At 37.9% G+C, this 22,971-nt stretch overlaps 1 protein-coding gene across 1 annotated transcript in view; it reads right to left on the bottom strand.

Annotated features, from left to right (window-relative positions):
- LOC138314328 (ATP-binding cassette sub-family C member 3-like) overlaps positions 1-4,373 on the bottom strand; it is a 67,710-nt gene extending 63,337 nt beyond the window's left edge. Inside the window, exon 1 of the mRNA XM_069254615.1 lies at positions 4,187-4,373. Coding sequence (XP_069110716.1) covers positions 4,187-4,230 — 44 coding nt within the window. The 5' untranslated portion in view covers positions 4,231-4,373. The remainder of the gene's footprint in view (positions 1-4,186) is intronic.
- Between the last annotated feature and the right edge of the window lie 18,598 nt (positions 4,374-22,971).

Below are 22,971 nucleotides of genomic sequence, written 5' to 3'. Positions count from 1 at the left end.
TTCAATTACTTGGGATTAGGATTTGATATGTGTATTCAGTGTCATTCAATTACTTGGGATTAGGATTTGATATGTGTATTCAGTGTCATTTAATTACTTGGGATTAGGATTTGATATGTGTATCCAGTGTCATTCAATTACTTGGGATTAGGATTTGATATGTGTATTCAGTGTCATTCAATTACTTGGGATTAGGATTTGATATGTGTATCCAGTGACATTTAATTACTTGGGATTAGGATTTGATATGTGTATCCAGTGTCATTTAATTACTTGGGATTAGGATTTGATATGTGTATCAGTGTCATTTAATTACTTGGGATTAGGATTTGATATGTGTATCCAGTGTCATTCAATTACTTGGGATTAGGATTTGATATGTGTATTCAGTGTCATTTAATTACCTGGGATTAGGATTTGATATGTGTATTCAGTGTCATTTAATTACTTTTGGGATTAGGATTTGATATGTGTATCCAGTGTCATTCAATTACTTGGGATTAGGATTTGATATGTGTATTCAGTGTCATTCAATTACCTGGGATTAGGATTTGATATGTGTATTCAGTGTCATTTAATTACTTGGGATTAGGATTTGATATGTGTATTCAGTGTCATTTAATTACTTGGGATTAGGATTTGATATGTGTATCCAGTGTCATTCAATTACTTGGGATTAGGATTTGATATGTGTATTCAGTGTCATTCAATTACTTGGGATTAGGATTTGATATGTGTATCCAGTGACATTTAATTACTTGGGATTAGGATTTGATATGTGTATTCAGTGTCATTCAATTACTTGGGATTAGGATTTGATATGTGTATTCAGTGTCATTCAATTACTTGGGATTAGGATTTGATATGTGTATTCAGTGTCATTCAATTACCTGGGATTAGGATTTGATATGTGTATTCAGTGTCATTTAATTACTTTGGGATTAGGATTTGATATGTGTATTCAGTGTCATTCAATTACTGGGATTAGGATTTGATATGTGTATTCCAGTGTCATTCAATTACTTGGGATTTGAGTGATCAGGCATTTGATATGTGTATCCAGTGTCATTCAATTACTTGGGATTAGGATTTGATATGTGTATCCAGTGTCATTCAATTACTTGGGATTAGGATTTGATATGTGTATTCAGTGTCATTCAATTACTTGGGATTAGGATTTGATATGTGTATCCAGTGTCATTCAATTACTTGGGATTAGGATTTGATATGTGTATTCAGTGTCATTCAATTACTTGGGATTAGGATTTGATATGTGTATTCAGTGTCATTCAATTACTTGGGATTAGGATTTGATATGTGTATTCAGTGACATTAATTACTTGGGATTAGGATTTGATATGTGTATTCAGTGTCATTTAATTACTTGGGATTAGGATTTGATATGTGTATTCAGTGTCATTAATTACTTGGGATTAGGATTTGATATGTGTATTCAGTGTCATTCAATTACTTGGGATTAGGATTTGATATGTGTATCCAGTGTCATTCAATTACTTGGGATTAGGATTTGATATGTGTATCCAGTGTCATTACATTACTTGGGATTAGGATTTGATATGTGTATTCAGTGTCATTCAATTACTGGGATTAGGATTTGATATGTGTATTCAGTGTCATTTAATTACTTGGGATTAGGATTTGATATGTGTATTCAGTGTCATTCAATTACTTGGGATTAGGATTTGATATGTGTATCCAGTGTCATTCAATTACTTGGGATTAGGATTTGATATGTGTATCCAGTGACATTTAATTACTTGGGATTAGGATTTGATATGTGTATTCAGTGTCATTCAATTACTTTGGGATTAGGATTTGATATGTGTATCCAGTGTCATTCAATTACTTGGGATTAGGATTTGATATGTGTATTCAGTGTCATTCAATTACTTGGGATTAGGATTTGATATGTGTATTCAGTGTCATTCAATTACTTGGGATTAGGATTTGATATGTGTATCAGTGTCATTTAATTACTTGGGATTAGGATTTGATATGTGTATTCAGTGTCATTCAATTACTTGGGATTAGGATTTGGATATGTGTATGGTTCAGTGTCATTCAATTACTTGGGATTAGGATTTGATATGTGTATCAGTGTCATTCAATTACTTGGGATTAGGATTTGATATGTGTATTCAGTGTCATTCAATTACTTGGGATTAGGATTTGATATGTGTATTCAGTGTCATTCAATTACTTGGGATTAGGATTTGATATGTGTATCCAGTGTCATTTAATTACTGGGATTAGGATTTGATATGTGTATCCAGTGTCATTTAATTACTTGGGATTAGGATTTGATATGTGTATCAGTGTCAGTGACATTATATTACTTGGGATTAGGATTTGATATGTGTATTCAGTGTCATTCAATTACTTGGGATTAGGATTTGATATGTGTATTCAGTGTCATTCAATTACCTGGGATTAGGATTTGATATGTGTATTCAGTGTCATTTAATTACTTTTGGGATTAGGATTTGATATGTGTATCCAGTGTCATTCAATTACTTGGGATTAGGATTTGATATGTGTATTCAGTGTCATTTAATTACTTTTGGGATTAGGATTTGATATGTGTATCCAGTGTCATTCAATTACTTGGGATTAGGATTTGATATGTGTATTCAGTGTCATTCAATTACCTGGGATTAGGATTTGATATGTGTATTCAGTGTCATTTAATTACTTTTGGGATTAGGATTTGATATGTGTATCCAGTGTCATTCAATTACTTGGGATTAGGATTTGATATGTGTATCCAGTGTCATTCAATTACTTGGGATTAGGATTTGATATGTGTATCCAGTGTCATTCAATTACTTGGGATTAGGATTTGATATGTGTATCCAGTGTCATTCAATTACTTGGGATTAGGATTTGTCATTTAATTACCTGGGATTAGGATTTGATATGTGTATCCAGTGACATTCAATTACCTGGGATTAGGATTTGATATGTGTATCCAGTGTCATTCAATTACTTGGGATTAGGATTTGATATGTGTATCCAGTGTCATTCAATTACTTGGGATTAGGATTTGATATGTGTATTCAGTGTCATTTAATTACTTTTGGGATTAGGATTTGATATGTGTATCCAGTGTCATTCAATTACTTGGGATTAGGATTTGATATGTGTATCCAGTGTCATTCAATTACTTGGGATTAGGATTTGATATGTGTATTCAGTGTCATTCAATTACTTGGGATTAGGATTTGATATGTGTATTCAGTGTCATTTAATTACTTTTGGGATTAGGATTTGATATGTGTATCCAGTGTCATTCAATTACTTGGGATTAGGATTTGATATGTGTATCCAGTGTCATTCAATTACTTGGGATTAGGATTTGATATGTGTATTCAGTGTCATTTAATTACCTGGGATTAGGATTTGATATGTGTATCCAGTGTCATTTAATTACTTGGGATTAGGATTTGATATTGTGTATTCAGTGTCATTCAATTACTTGGGATTAGGATTTGATATGTGTATCGTGCATTAATTACGGATGTATCCAGTGTCATTAATTACTTGGGATTAGGATTTGATATGTGTATCCAGTGTCATTCAATTACTTGGGATTAGGATTTGATATGTGTATCCAGTGTCATTTAATTACTTGGGATTAGGATTTGATATGTGTATCCAGTGTCATTTAATTACTTGGGATTAGGATTTGATATGTGTATCCAGTGTCATTTAATTACTTGGGATTAGGATTTGATATGTGTATCCAGTGTCATTAATTACTGGTGATTGATATTGTATTGTGTCATTAGGATTTGATATGTGTATTCAGTGTCAACTTTTGGGATTTAGGATTTGACATTCAATTACCTTGGATCAGATTTGATATGTGTATCCAGTGTATTCAATTACCTGGGATTAGGATTTGACTTGTGTATTCAGGGATTTGACATTTAATTACTTTTGGGATTAGGATTTGATATGTGTATCCAGTGACATTTAATTACTTTTGGGATTAGGATTTGATATGTGTATCCAGTGAACATTACATTACTTGGTATTATGATTTACTAAGTTATCAAGTGCTATTTAATTACTTGATATTAGGATTAATGTGTGTATCTAGGGCTATTCAAATACTTGGGATTAGGAGTTGATAAGGGATACATGTTGTTTTTAACTAACTTACCGTAAAAGAAATGGATTAACAAAATTAAATCCATCATAAAACATTTGAATATATGAGCATTCAACAGCTCCAGTCCAAATGTTTTGAAAAGCACTTTGATGAGACTAGCTTTTCCATGGACATCTTTTGAAGTCTCTTTCTTTTCTTGTGTACTATGACTAGCGAGTAGAGGTGTACGCTCTGTGGAAAGGTCACTCACAGCTACCTTTGTATTCACTAAACTCTGAGCTCTGAAAATATCAATTCATTTCTTTATCAATAGAAATCATTATTAATGCAAATATCAATAGGTATCACACAAATGATGTCAACTATTTGGATTTATGCATTATCAGCTACAAATGTCAACTAAATGGAATTTATTAACTAATATTGTATAAAAACCAGGGAAGCATGTCTTTTTACCAGGTAAACCTCAACGAAATCTATGAAGGTAAATTGAATTCCAATTGTGATGATCATTAGGTCAAAGTTCAGCACGCACATGAAGCATGAGCTCTAGTTTTAATGTGATATTGATTGTCCTATTGGCAGGGGGTCTATCGAATCTTCGTATGCAAAGGTGTAATTTGGTATGCGAAGCAAATATGGCGTCGAAAGCACCGCTTCGAGTGTCAACAGTGACTGGGTAATCACTCATGTCTCTAATTTATGCTCCATGAAACACTCTTGTAGATATTGTGTTTCGGTGACAAAATGATTATACAGTTTCTAAAAATGCACGAGATAATTACTGTTCTCACTTAAATAAACAAGTAAATTCGTGGAATTTCCATCCTCCGCTTTCAGGACATATTGTAGGTAAACTTTTAGTAAATGAATGGGGCATAATCTGTGTTGAATAATGTCCGCTGAAAGTGACTATTAAACATGGCTGAGCTATTAAGGCATTTAACTTTGATACTAACTTTTAAGAAAATCGGTTTACATTTGTTACAATTATTGCACAAGGAATGGCAGAAAATGAAGCTTTTAGTACATCAAAGGGCCATAACTCCACTACATAATGTCGGCCAAAAGTGGCAATCGAACTTGGCCGAGCCCTTAAGACATTTAACTTTGTTACCAAGCTTGATGAAAATCGGTTAATATTTATTACAGTTATTGTACGGAAGTGGCAGAAAATGACTTTTTTTTTATTAAATCAAACAGCCATAAATCTCCTAATTAAGATCTGCCAAAAGTGGCGATCGAACTTGGCTACCAAGTTTTAACAATATTAGTTGTAACAATATTAGTTTTAACATTTGTTAGTTATTACACAGAAACTGCAGAAAAATGACATTTGTAGTAAATTAAAGGGCCATAACTCTGATAAATAGCATCCGCTGAAAGAGTTGATCGAACCTGGCCAGGCACTTAAGGCATTCAACCTTATTACCAAGTTTGAAGAAAATCGTTAATATTTATTACAGTTATTGTAAGGAAGTGGCAGAAACTGACTTTTTTTATTTAAGCAAAGGGCCATAACTCCGCTAAATAAGGTCCGTTGAAAGTCGCGATCGAACTTGGCCGAGTCCTTAAGGCATTTAACCTTGTTACTAAGTTTGAAGAAAATCGGTTTACATTTGTTACACTTATTGCACGGAAATGGTAGCAAATGACATTTTTAGTAATTCAAAGGGCCAGGACTCTGCTAAATAAGGTCCGTTGAAAGTCGTGATCGAACTTGGCCAAGACCTTAAAGCATTTAACCTTGTTAATAAGTTTGAAGAAAATTGGTTTTCATTTGTTACACTTATTGCACGGAAATGACAGAAAATGACGTTTTTAGTAATTCAAAGGGTCATAACTCCGCTAAATAAGGTCCATCGAGAGTCGCGATCGAACTTGGCTGAATCCTTAAGGTATTTAACCTTGTCACCAAGTTTGAAGAAAATCGGTTTACATTTGTTACAGTTATTGCACGGAAACGAAGTGTTACAGACGGAAGGACAGACGGACGGACAGACAGACAGACAACCCCAAATTAGTATCCCCCGTTTCGGAGAAAGCGGGGGATAAAAATCTATTGAAGAAAAACCACTCGATTTTCATGCAAAAAACAGCACCTGGACATGGTACACGACTTTGTTTGGCTGAATGTGAAATTGTATTTCGTAAGAACTGACATGAAAGACAGAATCCTGTAAAATAACCTATTAAACAATGTTTACCCTGTTTCCAGTGTGAAAAATGAATGAATTTACAGCACCACTCACTTTATTTCAGTGTACGCGGTTATTGGTATGCACAGTCGTGGACACCATCAGTTTTGGTATGATGTGGTCTATTTACATACAAGTGATGTATGATATTTGGAAAGTGGTATAACTGCTGAAATATGTGATGTAGGTATTTTAGAGTGTGTAACAATGTTTTCGTGTCCAACATCCTATAATTGACAAAACATCAAATTTATTAGTGAGCCTTTTTTGTCAGGCATACTCAAGAAAACCCTTAATATAAGGTAAATAAAAAAATATATATATATATATAGATATATTCTTTGCCAACTGTAACACAATAGATTATGATTTTTTGTTCACGTTATATTGCTCCATAATCACTGAAACTGAATGAAATATTTCAATTTAAAACAAGAGATCCCAGAGCGATCTTGGCGCCCACCTAAGAATGATCTTTGTCTGACAAAGGAAAGAGGGATCTTTTCTCTGCTTTTCAAACTTTTACTACATATTACTACACGTGAAATTTGAGAAAGATCCTTTGACTACTTTCTGAGATATATAACAGTAACAAACTTTAATTATCAAAATCCAAGATGGTTACCTGTCGGCCATCTTGTTCACCGATCGGTCCTAAAATGCAATCTGCATAACTTGACCCCTAGAAGAACCTGCACATACAATTTGAAAAAGATCCCTTCAGTACATTCTTAGACATAATGGAAAAAAACTTCAATTGTCAAAATCCAAAATGGCGTCGTCTCGGCCATCTTGTTCACCGATCGATCCGAAAATGCAATATGTATAACCAGGAACCTAGGGGAACCTGCACATGAAATTTGAGACAGATCCCTTCGGTACTTTCTAAGAAATAGTTGTAACAAGCTTCAACTATCAAAATCCAAGGTGGCGTCCTGTCGGTCATCTGGTACATCAATCAGTCCCAAAATGCAATATGCACAACTAGGCCCCTAAGGGAACCTGCACATGCAATTTGAGACAGATCCCTTCAGTACTTTCTGAGAAATAGCTGTAACAAACTTCATATGTCAAAATCCAAGATGGCGGCCTGTCGGCCATCTTGTTAACCGATTGACCCCAAAATGCATTATGCACAACTAGGCTCTTAGGGAAACTTACATGTGAAATTTGAAAAAGATCCCTTCAGTACATTCTGAGAAATAGCGGTAACAAACTTTAACTATCAAAATCCTAGATGGCTGCCTGGCGGCCATTTTGTAGACCGATTGGTCCCAAAATACAATATGCACAACTAGGGCCCTAGGGGAACCTACATATGAAATTTGAGAGACATCCCTTCTGTACTTTCTGAGAAATAGCGGTAAAAAAATTGTTAACGGACGGAAGGACGGACGGAAGGAAGGATGGACCACGGACAAAAAGCGATTTGAATAGCCCACCATCTGTTGATAGTGGGCTCAACACAGATGGTGGGCTAAAAAGGGAAATATAACGTCAAAATATATCAAAATGTTTCAGACACAAAGTAAATGTCTGACTTGAGGTGGAACAGGATCGGATAGGGAGGAACGAACATGCAAGCACGTATGGGGGTAGCTGCAATATTGCAGACTAAGACTTTCAGACAGAAAATCATGTCGTCTTTATAGCCAAAAGGTAGGTCATGTACGTATATTCGTTCTAGAGGGTGGGGGAGACGTAAATTAAATACTCAATTACGGTGCTTTAAACAAAAATTTTAATAGTAATATTGATTTTATGTGCCCCTGTGATCAAGGGCCCATGTAGCCATGTAACAAACCTTTGTGGTCTTAGCCATGTTCCATACCCTACATGGATGTAGGTTGATAACCAAATATTAACTTGCTTGAAACAGGTTAGTATTCAAATACTTATAACTATCTGTGCTCATGCATAACAATGGACAATACATTCAATAATAACCCGAATCAAACAAAGGAGCTATGCAGTAAGTTTAATTGATCAGCACCCTTGCAAGTGGGACTCTCTCAATTACAATAATTAGCAAAATTGACCCCACAATTTGTTTAATTTGAATCCTAACCATATAACGTACTTGCTATAGGTACCATACGACTATGAGTGCTATCCAATATATAATTTCAGAGAGGAAGTAATCTATATCAAAATAGTAGCCAATTGACCCTTAGGTCCTGCGCCTCAGGTCAGGGGTCAGCCTCATCATTTGTACAATTTCGAATCACCGCCCTATCGGGATGCTATCATTGCATTATGAGTGCTATCCCATGCTAAGTTTAAGAGGAGAAGTTGTTAATAATGATATAGCCAAATTGGCCCCTTTTGATCCCATCCCTCAGGCCCCCAGGGGGTCAGTCCCAACATTTGAACAATTTTGAATCCCCGCCCTATAAGAATGCTACCATTGCATTATGGCTGAGTGCTATCTCATACTTAGTTTCAGAGAAGAAGTGGTTTATATGGAAATAGCCAAATTGACCCCTTTTTGACCCCATCCTTCAGGCCCTTGGGGGGGGGGGTCAGCCCCAACATTCGTAGAATTTTGAATTCCAACCCTATAAGGATGATACCATTACATTATGATTGCTATCCCATGCTTTGTTTCAGAGAAGTAGTCGTTTATATGGAAATAGCCAAATTGACCCCTTTTGACAGCGCCCCTCAGGCCCACGGGGGGTCAGCCTAATCATTTGTAAAATTTTGAATCCCCAACCTTTAAGGATGCTACTATTGCATTATGAGTGCTATCCCATGCTAAGTTTCAGAGAAGAGTCGTTTATATGGAAATAGACAAATTGACCCCTTTTGACCCCGCCCCTCAGGCCCCCCGGGGGTCAGCCCCATAATTTGTACAATTTTGAATCCCTGCCCTATAGGAATGCTAGCATTGTATTATGAGTGCTATCCCATGCATAGTTTCAGAGAAGAAGTCGTTTATATTGAAATAGCCAAATTAAACCCTTTTGACCCGCCCCTCAGACCCCCCCCCCCCCCCCCCCGAGGGGGGGTCAGCCCAATCATTTGTACAATTTTGAATCCCAAACCTAAAAGGATGCTAACATTGCAATGTGTGCTATCCCATGCATAACTAGGAGCCAAAATTTATACAAACATTTTTCCCTTTCCACCAAGTTTTTTCTGGCCAAATTTGGTTACATTCTATGAAGAACTCTATGACAAGTAGATTTAAAGGATTTATCTTTATTTCTCCTATTTGGCCCCGCCCCTCCTGCCCCAAGGGGGTCAGAGCCAGAATTTACAGAAACTCTGTTTCCCTTCCCCCAAGGATATTCCTGGCCAAATTTGATTACATTCCATACAGAACTCTATGACTAGTAGCAATTTAAAGGAAATGTTGACGGACAGACGACGGACGGATGGACAATGGACGGACGGACGATGAACGTCGCGTAATACTACAATTTATGTGTGGTGTTACACTAGACAGGTAAAGTTAAGTTATTATCAGTCTTACTTGATAATCCAACAATATACGTGTGGTGTTACAGTTGGCAGTTTAAGTAATGGAAGTTATGTCATTATATCATTCTTACCTGATTTTCTGCTTCGTCGTCTCACAATCCCAGGCTCTCTCAAACCTAGGTACCACTTGTTTTGACTGTTCAGAAAGGTTTAAATTAAACACATCATCCTCTGTGAGTGTCTTTTTGTAACCCAACACCATCAACCTTAAAATAATGTTAATAAGATTTTTTATATACAAAAACTGTCCATATACACTTAATCTTTAGAAAGAAACTTAAAGTCCTATTAAGTTTTGGGGGGGTAAAAGTACTAAACTTTGCTGAATGATAGAGCATATATCCTTCTGAAAAACCTAAAACTGACTGAATACAAGAAAAGTAACACAAATTGGCTCGTTGGAAAAAGAGTAAGAAAGAATCAAACTCCCATTGTGTATATTGTATATTTCATATTCCAAAGAAACAATACTGTATATATCTGGTACTAAATATAAATAAATTCATATTACTGCTCTGGACGTAAGTACATTTTGTTCATGTATATCATGGATATATCGTACACTTACTGTAATGGTCCAAGGAGTTTTACATGGAAGGTTCTTAAGAAAATGTTTTTTTACACTTCCTGTAATAGTCCAAGAAATTTAATGTGGAAAGTTCTCGGGAAAAAGTTTTATACACTTACTGTAATAGTCCAAGGAGTTTTATGTGGAAGATTCTCAGAAAAAAAAAAGTTTATACACTTCTGTAATAGTCCAAAGAGTTTTACCTAGAAGGTTCTAAGGAAAAAGTTTTATACACTGACTGTAATAGTCCAAGGAGTTTTTCGTGGAAGATTCTCAGGAAAAAGGTTTTATACACTTACTGTAAAAGTCCCAGGAGTTTTACGTGGAAGTTTCTCAGGAAAAGGTTTCATACACTTACTGTAATAGTCCGACGAGTTTTTCGTATAAGGTTTCATGAAAAAGTTTTATACACTTACTCTTATAGTCCCAGGAGTTTTACGTGGAAGGTTCCCAGGAAAAAGTTTTATACACTTACTGTAATAGTCCGAGGAGTTTTACGTGGAAGGTTCTCAGGAAAAACTTTTATACAATAAATGTAATAGTCCAAGGAGTGTTACGTGGAAGGTTATCAGGGAAAAGTTTTTAGACTAACTGATATAGTCCGAGGAGTTTTTCGTGGAAGGTTTCACGAAAAAGTTTTATAGATAACGAAGGAACTTGTGTGATTGTTATATAGGTACTGATTTCAATCATAATAAGGTTAAACTTATTTGTCAAGTCTAGTAAAGGACAATGCGGGAATTTGTGTGATTGTGATATAGGCACTCAATCCAGTACTGTAATAGTCCAAGGAGTTTTACGTAGAAGGTTCTCAGGAAATATTTATACACTTACTGTAATAGTCTGAGGAGTTTTACGTGGAAGGTTCTCAAGAGACAGTTTTATACACTTACTGTAATAGTCCGACAACGAGAGAACTTGTGTGATTGTTATACAGTCCGAGGAATTTTACGTGGAAGGTTCTCAGGAAAAAGTTTCATACACTTACTGTAATAGTATGAGAAGTTTTATGTGGAAGGTTCGCAGGAAAAAGTTTTATACACTTTCTGTAATAGTCAGAGGAGTTTTATGTGGAAGGTAATCAGGAAAAAGTTTTACACATTTACTCTAATAGTCCGAGGAGTTTAACTTGGAAGGTTCTCAGGAAAAAGTTTTACACACTTACTCTAATAGTCCGAGGAGTTTTACGTGGAAGGTTCTCAGGAAAAAGTTTTATACACTTACTGTAATAGTCCAGGATATTTAATGTGGAAGGTTCTCAGGAAAAAGTTTTATACACTAACTGTAATAGTTTTTCGTGAAAGGTTTCATGAAAAAGTTTTATTGACAACCAGGGAACTTGTGTGATTCTTTTGTAGGCACTGATGTCAATCCTAATATGGTAAAACTTATTTGTCAAGCCAGGTAAAAGACAATGCGGAAATTTGTGTGATTGTGATATAGGCACTCATACCAATACTGTAATACTCCGAGGAGTTTTACGTAGAAGATTCTCAGGAAAAAGTTGTATGCACTTGCTGTAATAGTCCGAGGTGTTTTACGTGGAAGGTTCTCAGGAAAATGATTTATACACCTACTGTAATAGTCCAGGAGTTTTACATGGAAGGTTCTCAGGAAAAAGTTGTATGCACTTGCTGTAATAGTCCGCGGAGTATTACGTGGAAGGTTCTCAGAAAAAGTTTTATACACTTACTGTAATAGTCCGCGGAGTTTTACGTGGAAGGTTCTCAGATAAAGTCTTATACACTTACTATAATAGTCCAAGGACTTTTACGTGGAAGGTTCTCAAGAAACAGTTGTATACACTTACTGTAATAGTCCAAGGAGTTTTACGTGGAAGGTTCTCAGATAAAGTTTTATACACTTACTATAATAGTCCAAGGACTTTTACGTGGAAGGTTCTCAAGAAACAGTTGTATACACTTACTGTAATAGTCCAAGGAGTTTTACGTGGAAGGTTCTCAGATAAAGTTTTATACACTTACTATAATAGTCCAAGGAGTTTTACGTGGAAGGTTCTCAAGAAACAGTTTTATACACTTACTGTAATAGTCCAAGGAGTTTTACGTGGAAGGTTCTCAAGAAACAGTTTTATACACTTACTATAATAGTCCAAGGACTTTTACGTGGAAGGTTCTCAAGAAACAGTTGTATACACTTACTGTAATAGTCTGACAACGAGAGAACTTGTGTGATTGTTATACAGTCCGAGGAATTTTACGTGGAAGGTTCTCAGGAAAAAGTTTTATACACTTACTGTAATAGTCCGAGGAGTTTTACGTGGAAGGTTCTCAGAAAAAATTTGAGGGAACTTGTGTGATTGTGATATAGGCACTGATGTCAATCCTAATTAGGTAAAACTTACTTGTCAAGCCAGGTAAAGGACAAACGGGACAGGAAGGAACCTTTACTCTCTGGACATGTGAACTGAAAAAGAAAATATTACCTGAATCAGCACAAGGAACCCAAATAACACCTAGCTATTTCATAGAATCCGTTATAGACACATTTCAGGAAATACCGAAATGTAATAAGTAAATAATATTATGTGGAAGTGGCAATTTAATCCAAGCCATTATTGAAATCACGATTTCTAGAAAATACCTAGAAAATAAACTTGTTCTAATGAAAGTTGGAGTAGTTGTATCACAGCGAAGTGTTCACTACTGTTTGTCTACATTATAGGCCGAACCCCAATCTGTCCCAGTGGAGTAAGGTACTGTGTGTCTACATGATAGGCCGAACCCCGATCTCTCCCAGTGGAGTAAATTACTTCTTGTCTACATTATAGGCCGAACCCCAATCTGTGCCAGTAGAGTAAAGTACTGTTTGTCTACATTATAGGCCGAACCCCAATCTGTGCCAGTGGAGTAAAGTACTGTTAGTCTACATTATAGGCCGAACCCCAATCTGTGCCAGTAGAGTAAAGTACTGTTTGTCTACATTATAGGCCGAACCCCAATCTGTGCCAGTAGAGTAAAGTACTGTTTGTCTACATTATAGGCTGAACCCCAATCTGTGCCAGTAGAGTAAAGTACTGTTTGTCTACATTATAGGCCGAACCCCAATCTGTGCCAGTGGAGCCGAATCCCAATCTGTGCCAGTGGAGTAAAGTACTGTTTGTCTACATTATAGGCCGAACCCCAATCTGTGCCAGTGGAGTAAAGTACTGTTTGTCTACATTATAGGCCGAACCCCAATCTGTGTCAGTAGAGTAAAGTACTGTTTGTCTACATTATAGGCCGAACCCCAATCTGTGCCAGTGGAGTAAAGTACTGTTAGTCTACATTATAGGCCGAACCCCAATCTGTGCCAGTGGAGTACAGTACTGTTAGTCTACATTATAGGCCGAACCCCAATCTGTCCCAGTAGAATAAAGTAATGTTTGTCTACATTATAGGCCGAACACCAATCTGTCTCAGTGGAGTAAAGTACTGTTAGTCTACATTATAGGCCGAACCCCAATCTGTCTCAGTGGAGTAAAGTACTGTTAGTCTACATTATAGGCCGAACCCCAATCTGTCCCAGTAGAATAAAGTAATGTTTGTCTACATTATAGGCCGAACCCCAATCTGTGCCAGTGGAGTAAAGTACTGTTTGTCTACATTATAGGCCGAACCCCAATCTGTGCCAGTGGAGTAAAGTACTGTTTCTCTATATTATAGGCCGAACCCCAATCTGTCCCAGTGGAGTAAAGTACTTTTTGTCTACATTATAGGCCGAACCCCAATCTGTCCCAGTGGAGTAAAGTACTTTTTGTCTACATTATAGGCCGAACCCCAATCTGTGCCAGTGGAGTAAAGTACTGTTAGTCTACATTATAGGCCGAACCCCAATCTGTCCCAGTGGAGTAAAGTACTGTTTGTCTACATTATAGGCCGAACCCCAATCTGTCCCAGTGGAGTAAAGTACTGTTTGTCTACATTATAGGCCGAACCCCAATCTGTGCCAGTGGAGTAAAGTACTGTTTGTCTACATTATAGGCCGAACCCCAATCTGTGCCAGTGGAGTAAAGTACTGTTTGTCTACATTATAGGCCGAACCCCAATCTGTCCCAGTGGAGTAAAGTACTGTTTGTCTACATTATAGGCCGAACCCCAATCTGTCCCAGTGGAGTAAAGTACTGTTTGTCTACATTATAGGCCGAACCCCAATCTGTCCCAGTGGAGTAAAGTACTGTTTGTCTACATTATAGGCCGAACCCCAATCTGTCCAGTGGAGTAAAGTACTGTTTGTCTACATTATAGGCCGAACCCCAATCTGTCCCAGTGGAGAAATCTGTCCCAGTGGAGTAATAATAGAACCCCAATCTGTTAGTAGACTACATTATAGGCTTGTCCAACCCCCCAATCTGTGCCAGTGGAGTAAAGTACTGTTTGTCTACATTATAAGCTGGACCCCAATCTGTCCCAGTGGAGCCGAACCCCAATCTGTGCCAGTGGAGTAAAGTACTGTTTGTCTACATTATAGGCTGGACCCCAATCTGTGCCAGTGGGGTAAAGTACTGTTTGTCTACATTATAGGCCAAACCCCAATCTGTGCCAGTGGAGTAAAGTACTGTTTGTCTACATTATAAGCTGGACCCCAATCTGTCCCAGTGGAGCCGAACCCCAATCTGTGCCAGTGGAGTAAAGTACTGTTTGTCTACATTATAAGCTGGACCCCAATCTGTGCCAGTGGGGTAAGTAACTGTTTGTCTACATTATAGGCCCAAACCCCAATCTGTGCCAGTGGAGTAAAGTACTGTTTGTCTACATTATAAGCTGGACCCCAATCTGTCCCAGTGGAGCCGAACCCCAATCTGTGCCAGTGGAGTAAAGTACTGTTTGTCTACATTATAGGCTGGACCCCAATCTGTGCCAGTGGGGTAAAGTACTGTTTGTCTACATTATAGGCCAAACCCCAATCTGTGCCAGTGGAGTAAAGTACTTTTTGTCTACATTATAAGCTGGACCCCAATCTGTCCCAGTGGAGCCGAATCCCAATCTGTGCCAGTGGAGTAAAGTACTGTTTGTCTACATTATAGGCTGGACCCCAATCTGTCCCAGTGGAGCCGAACCCCAATCTGTGCCAGTGGAGTAAAGTACTGTTTGTCTACATTATAGGCTGGACCCCAATCTGTGCCAGTGGAGCCAATCCCAATCTGTGCCAGTGGAGTAAAGTACTGTTTGTCTACATTATAAGCTGGACCCCAATCTGTCCCAGTGGAGCCGAAACCCCAATCTGTGCCAGTGGAGTAAAGTACTGTTTGTCTACATTATAAGCTGGCCCCAATCTGTCCCAGTGGAGCCCCCAATCTGTGCCAGTGGAGTAAAGTACTGTTTGTCTACATTATAGGGCAAACCCCAATCTGTGCCAGTGGAGTAAAGTACTGTTTGTCTGATTATAAGCTGGACCCCAATCTGTCCCAGTGGAGCCGAATCCCAATCTGTGCCAGTGGAGTAAAGTACTGTTTGTCTACATTATAAGCCAGACTAATCTGTCCCAGTGGAGCCGAACCCCAATCTGTGCCAGTGGAGTAAAGTACTGTTTGTCTACATTATAGGCTGGACCCCAATCTGTCCCAGTGGAGCCGAACCCCAATCTGTGCCAGTGGAGTAAAGTACTGTTTGTCTACATTATAGGCCAAACCCCAATCTGTCCCAGTGGAGTAAAGTACTGTTTGTCTACATTATAGGCCGAACCCCAATCTGTGCCAGTGGAGTAAAGTACTTTTTGTCTACATTATAGCTGGACCCCAATCTGTCCCAGTGGAGCCGAACCCAATCTGTGCCAGTGGAGTAAAGTACTGTTTGTCTACATTATAAGGGCAACCCCAATCTGTCCCAGTGGAGTAAAGTACGACATTATAGGCCGCAATCTGTGCCAGTGGAGTAAAGTACTGTTTGTCTACATTATAAGCTGGACCCCAATCTGTCCCAGTGGAGCCGAACCCCAATCTGTGCCAGTGGAGTAAAGTACTGTTTGTCTACATTATAGGCTGGACCCATCTGTCCAGTGGGGAACCGCAATCTGTGCCAGTGGAGTAAAGTACTTTTTGTCTACATTATAAGCTGGACCCCAATCTGTCCCAGTGGAGCCGAATCCCAATCTGTGCCAGTGGAGTAAAGTACTGTTTGTCTACATTATAAGCTGGACCCCAATCTGTCCCAGTGGAGCCGAACCCCAATCTGTGCCAGTGGAGTAAAGTACTGTTTGTCTACATTATAGGCTGGACCCCAATCTGTCCCAGTGGAGCCGAACCCCAATCTGTGCCAGTGGAGTAAAGTACTGTTTGTCTACATTATAGGCTGGACCCCAATCTGTCCCAGTGGAGCCAAACCCCAATCTGTGCCAGTGGAGTAAAGTACTGTTTGTCTACATTATAGGCCAAACCCCAATCTGTCCCAGTGGAGTAAAGTACTGTTTGTCTACATTATAGGCTCACTACATATAGGCCGAACCGCAATCTGTGCCAGTGGAGTAAAGTACTGTTTGTCTACATTATAAGCTGGACCCCAATCTGTCCCAGTGGAGCCGAACCCCAATCTGTGCCAGTGGAGTAAAGTACTGTTTGTCTACATTATAGGCTGGACCCCAATCTGTGCCAGTGGAGTAAAGTACTGTTTGTCTACATTATAGGCCAAACCCCAATCTGTGCCAGTGGAGTAAAGTACTGTTTGTCTACATTATAAGCTGGACCCCAATCTGTCCCAGTGGAGCCGAACCCCAATCTGTGCCAGTGGAGTAAAGTACTGTTTGTCTACATTATAGGCTGGACCCCAATCTGTCCCAGTGGAGCCGAATCCCAATCTGTGCCAGTGGAGTAAGGTACTGTTTGTCTACATTATAGGCTGGACCCCAATCTGTCCCAGTGGAGCCAAACCCCAATCTGTGCCAGTGGAGTAAAGTACTGTTTGTCTACATTATAAGCTGGACCCCAATCTGTCCCAGTGGAGCCGAATCCCAATCTGTGCCAGTGGAGTAAAGTACTGTTTGTCTACATTATAGGCCAAACCCCAATCTGTCCCAGTGGAGTAAAGTACTGTTTGTCTACATTATAGGCCGAACCCCAATCTGTCCCAGTGGAGTAAAGTACTGTTTGTCTACATTATAGGCCGAACCCCAATCTGTGCCAGTGGAGTAAAGTACGGTTAGTCTACATTATAGGCCGAACCCCAATCTGTCACAGTGGAGTAAAGTACTGTTTGTCTACATTATAGGCTGGACCCCAATCTGTGCCAGTGGAGTAAAGTACTGTTTGTCTACATTATACGCCGATGGACCCCAATCTGTGCCAGTGGAGCCGAACCCCAATCTGTGCCAGTGGAGTAAAGTACTGTTTGTCTACATTATAAGCTGGACCCCAATCTGTCCCAGTGGAGCCGAACCCCAATCTGTGCCAGTGGAGTAAAGTACTGTTTGTCTACATTATAGGCCAAACCCCAATCTGTCCCAGTGGAGTAAAGTACTGTTTGTCTACATTATAGGCTGGACCCCAATCTGTGCCAGTGGAGTAAAGTACTGTTTGTCTACATTATAGGCCGAACCCCAATCTGTGCCAGTGGAGTAAAGTACGGTTAGTCTACATTATAGGCCGAACCCCAATCTGTCCAGTGGAGTAAAGTACTGTTTGTCTACATTATAGGCCGAACCTCAATCTGTCCAGTGGAGTAAAGTAATGTTTGTCTACATTATAGGCTGGACCCCAATCTGTGCCAGTGGAGTAAAGTACTGTTTGTCTACATTATACGCCGAACCCCAATCTGTGCCAGTGGAGCCGAACCCCAATCTGTCCCCGAGTGGAGTAAAAGTACTTTTTGTCTACATTATAAGCTGGACCCCAATCTGTCCCAGTGGAGCCGAACCCCAATCTGTGCCAGTGGAGTAAAGTACTGTTTGTCTACATTATAGGCCAAACCCCAATCTGTCCCAGTGGAGTAAAGTACTGTTTGTCTACATTATAGGCCGAACCCCAATCTGTGCCAGTGGAGTAAAGTACTGTTTGTCTACATTATAGGCCGAACCCCAATCTGTCCCAGTGGAGTAAAGTACTGTTTGTCTACATTATAGGCCGAACCCCAATCTGTGCCAGTGGAGCCGAACCTCAATCTGTGCCAGTGGAGTAAAGTAATGTTTGTCTACATTATAGGCTGGACCCCAATCTGTGCCAGTGGAGTAAAGTACTGTTTGTCTACATTATAGGCCGAACCTCAATCTGTCCCAGTGGAGTAAAGTAATGTTTGTCTACATTATAGGCTGGACCCCAATCTGTGCCAGTGGAGTAAAGTACTGTTTGTCTACATTATAGGCCGAACCCCAATCTGTCCCAGTGGAGTAAAGTACTGTTTGTCTACATTATAGGCCGAACCGCAATCTGTGCCAGTGGAGTAAAGTACTGTTTAATCTACATTATAGGCCGAACCCCAACCTGTGCCAGTGGAGCCGAACCTCAATCTGTGCCAGTGGAGTAAAGTACTGTTTGTCTACATTATAGGCCGAACCCCAATCTGTGCCAGTGGAGTAAAGTACTGTTTGTCTACATTATAGGCCGAACCCAAATCTGTGCCAGTGGGTAAAGTACTGTTAGTCTACATTATAGGCCATGGGTAAAGTACTGTTAGTCTACATTATAGGCCAAACCCTAATCTGTCCCAGTGGAGCCGAACCCCAATCTGTCTCAGTAGAGTAAAGTACTGTTTGTCTACATTATAGGCCGAACTCTAATCTGTCCCAGTGGAGTAAAGTACTGTTTGTCTACATTATAGGCCGAACCCGAATCTGCGCTAGTGGAGTGAAGTACTATTGGTCTAAAACTGCTCCATCCACTCTAATAGTAATATATTTTAAATAATTTTAGATAATTGATAATGTGTGAAAAGTACCTTTTGTTTACAAAAAAATGAAAATAATTAACAACTCACATGATACTATTTGTTGCGTTTGCGAATCTTATGGGAGTCTGGCTCGGTTATCGGTATAGTGTACACATCCAAGCTACTTAACTATATAGATTTAGAATCAGGAATTTCAAAGCTATCAATTAAGATTCTTAACAATAACCTGGAATTTGCAAATATTTTGTATTTTATTTTCCATAAGGAACGAGAACACTAGTTATATGTAAAATTTTACTTTGTGGTTATGTGTAAATAGTTGCTTCACCAAATTATCACTTTGAATTACAAATTAAAACAGTTAGTGAACAGTAATTAAACCATATTCGTAGACATAAGACTTTGGTTTTACATTGGTACTATCCAAAGTATGTTACTATACTAACTAGTAGCAATAAGTCAAGTTAGATTTGACCCCGATATTGTTAGTATTTATAGATGTACTTGAAATTAAGTTATATCAAAGAATATTTATGATGATTTCCAGATAACTTTGGTACAGCAGTTGTTGAAAGTCAATACTTGTTAACATACCTTTATGTCAAACTGGTTGCCATAGAAGTTACGATTGTTGTCGAACAGAAGTTGGAAAATTCATGACTCGTTCTCGAAAGAGCATTGAATGACATAACGTAGCTAAGGTAGTCACATGGTGTTGTCAGCAACGACGTTATCATGTCGGCTAACTTCGTTTTGTTTGCAAAATGGGACCCACTTAGCAATGTTCAATATTTATTTGTGTTTTTATTTATTTAAAGTGTCCGAATCATTCTCGCTTAACTTGACTTTTGTCCCATCTCTGCGTGATTTATGTCATGATTTTTTTCCAAATTCTTCTTAATCATGAAAAAAATTAGGCAGATACGGATATTGGGATTTTAAATCAAAATAGTTAACCATCACTTCTGAAGTATGGTAATTAGCTGTACATCTGAGCTATACTTCTGAAGTATGGTAATTAGCTGTATATCCGAGCTATACTTCTGAAGTATGGTAATTAGCTATACATCTGAGCTATACTTCTGAAGTATTGTAATTAGCTGTACATCAGAGCTGTACTACTGAAGTATTGTAATTAGCTGTATATCCGAGCTATACTTCTGAAGTATTGAAATTAGCTGTATATCCAAGCTATACTACTGAAGTATTGTAATTAACTGTACATCAGAGCTGTACTACTGAAGTATTGTTATTAGCTGTACATCTGAGCTATACTTCTGAAGTATTGTAATTAGCTGTATATCCGAGCTATACTTCTGAAGTATTGTAATTAGCTGTATATCCGAGCTATACTACTGAAGTATTGTAATTAGCTGTACATCTGAGCTATACTTCTGAAGTATGGTAATTAGCTGTATATCCGCGCTATACTTCTGAAGTATGGTAATTAGCTATACATCTGAGCTATACTTCTGAAGTATGGTAATTAGCTGTATATCCGAGCTATACTTCTGAAGAATTGTAATTAGCTGTATATCTGAGCTATACTTCTGAAGTATGGTAATTAGCTGTATATCGGAGCTATACTCTGAAGTATGGTAATTAGCTGTATATCCGAGCTATACTACTGAAGTATTTTTATTAGCTGTACATCTGAGCTATACTACTGAAGTATGGTAATTAGCTGTATATCCGAGCTTTACTTCTGAAGTATTTTAATTAGCTGTACATCCGAGCTATACTTCTGAAGTATGGTAATTAGCTGTATATCCGAGCTATACTTCTGAAGTATGGTAATTAGCTTTACATCTGAGCTATACTTTGAAGTGTGGTAATTAGCTGTATATCCGAGCTATACTTCTGAAGTATGGTAATTAGCTGTATATCCGAGCTATACTTCTGAAGTATGGTAATTAGCTGTATATCCGAGCTATACTACTGAAGTATAGTAATTAGCTGTACATCTGAGCTATACTACTGAAGTATTGTAATTAGCTGTACATCTGAGCTATACTTCTGAAGTATTTTAATTAGCTGTACATCTGAGCTGTACTACTGAAGTATTGTAATTAGCTGTACATCTGAGCTGTACTACTGAAGTATTGTAATTAACTGTACATCTAATATATACTTCTGAAGTATTGTAATTAGCTGTACATCTGAGATATACTACTGAAGTATTTTAATTAGCTGTACATCAGAGCTGTACTACTGAAGTATTGTAATTAGCTGTACATCTGAGATATACTACTGAAGTATTTTAATTAGCTGTATATCCGAGCTGTACTACTGAAGTATTGGAATTAGCTGTACATCTGATATATACTTCTGAAGTATTGTAATTAGCTGTACATCTGAGATATACTACTGAAGTATTTTAATTAGCTGTATATCCGAGCTGTACTACTGAAGTATTGTAATTAGCTGTACATCAGAGCTATACTTCTGAAGTATTGTAATTAGCTGTACATCAGAGCTGTACTACTGAAGTATTGTAATTAGCTGTATATCCGAGCTATACTTCTGAAGTATTGTAATTAGCTGTATATCCGAGCTATACTACTGAAGTATTGTAATTAACTGTACATCAGAGCTGTACTACTGAAGTATTGTTATTAGCTGTACATCTGAGCTATACTTCTGAAGTATTGTAATTAGCTGTATATCCGAGCTATACTTCTGAAGTATTGTAATTAGCTGTATATCCGAGCTATACTACTGAAGTATTGTAATTAGCTGTACATCTGAGCTATACTTCTGAAGTATGGTAATTAGCTGTATATCCGCGCTATACTTCTGAAGTATGGTAATTAGCTATACATCTGAGCTATACTTCTGAAGTATGGTAATTAGCTGTATATCCGAGCTATACTTCTGGTGAATTGTAATTAGCTGTATATCTGAGCTATACTTCTGAAGTATGGTAATTAGCTGTATATCGGAGCTATACTCTGAAGTATGGTAATTAGCTGTATATCCGAGCTATACTACTGAAGTATTTTTATTAGCTGTACATCTGAGCTATACTACTGAAGTATGGTAATTAGCTGTATATCCGAGCTTTACTTCTGAAGTATTGTAATTAGCTGTACATCCTAGCTATACTTCTGAAGTATGGTAATTAGCTGTATATCCGAGCTATACTTCTGAAGTATGGTAATTAGCTTTACATCTGAGCTATACTTTGAAGTGTGGTAATTAGCTGTATATCCGAGCTATACTTCTGAAGTATGGTAATTAGCTGTAAATCCGAGCTATACTTCTGAAGTATGGTAATAAGCTGTATATCCGAGCTATACTACTGAAGTATAGTAATTATCTGTACATCTGAGCTATACTACTGAAGTATTGTAATTAGCTGTACATCTGAGCTATACTACTGAAGTATTGTAATTAGCTGTACATCTGAGCTGTACTACTGAAGTATTGTAATTAGCTGTACATCTGAGCTGTACTACTGAAGTATTGTAATTAACTGTACATCTAATATATAATTCTGAAGTATTGTAATTAGCTGTACATCTGAGATATACTACTGAAGTATTTTAATTAGCTGTACATCAGAGCTGTACTACTGAAGTATTGTAATTAGCTGTACATCTGAGATATACTACTGAAGTATTTTAATTAGCTGTATATCCGAGCTGTACTACTGAAGTATTGTAATTAGCTGTACATCTGATATATACTTCTGAAGTATTGTAATTAGCTGTACATCTGAGATATACTACTGAAGTATTTTAATTAGCTGTATATCCGAGCTGTACT

This window comes from Argopecten irradians, chromosome 1 (genome assembly GCF_041381155.1).
Source record: "Argopecten irradians isolate NY chromosome 1, Ai_NY, whole genome shotgun sequence".
Lineage (NCBI taxonomy): Eukaryota > Metazoa > Mollusca > Bivalvia > Pectinida > Pectinidae > Argopecten > Argopecten irradians.
The sequence above is the reverse complement of the archived record's forward strand: the minus strand, read 5'-3'. Positions and strand labels throughout refer to the sequence as shown.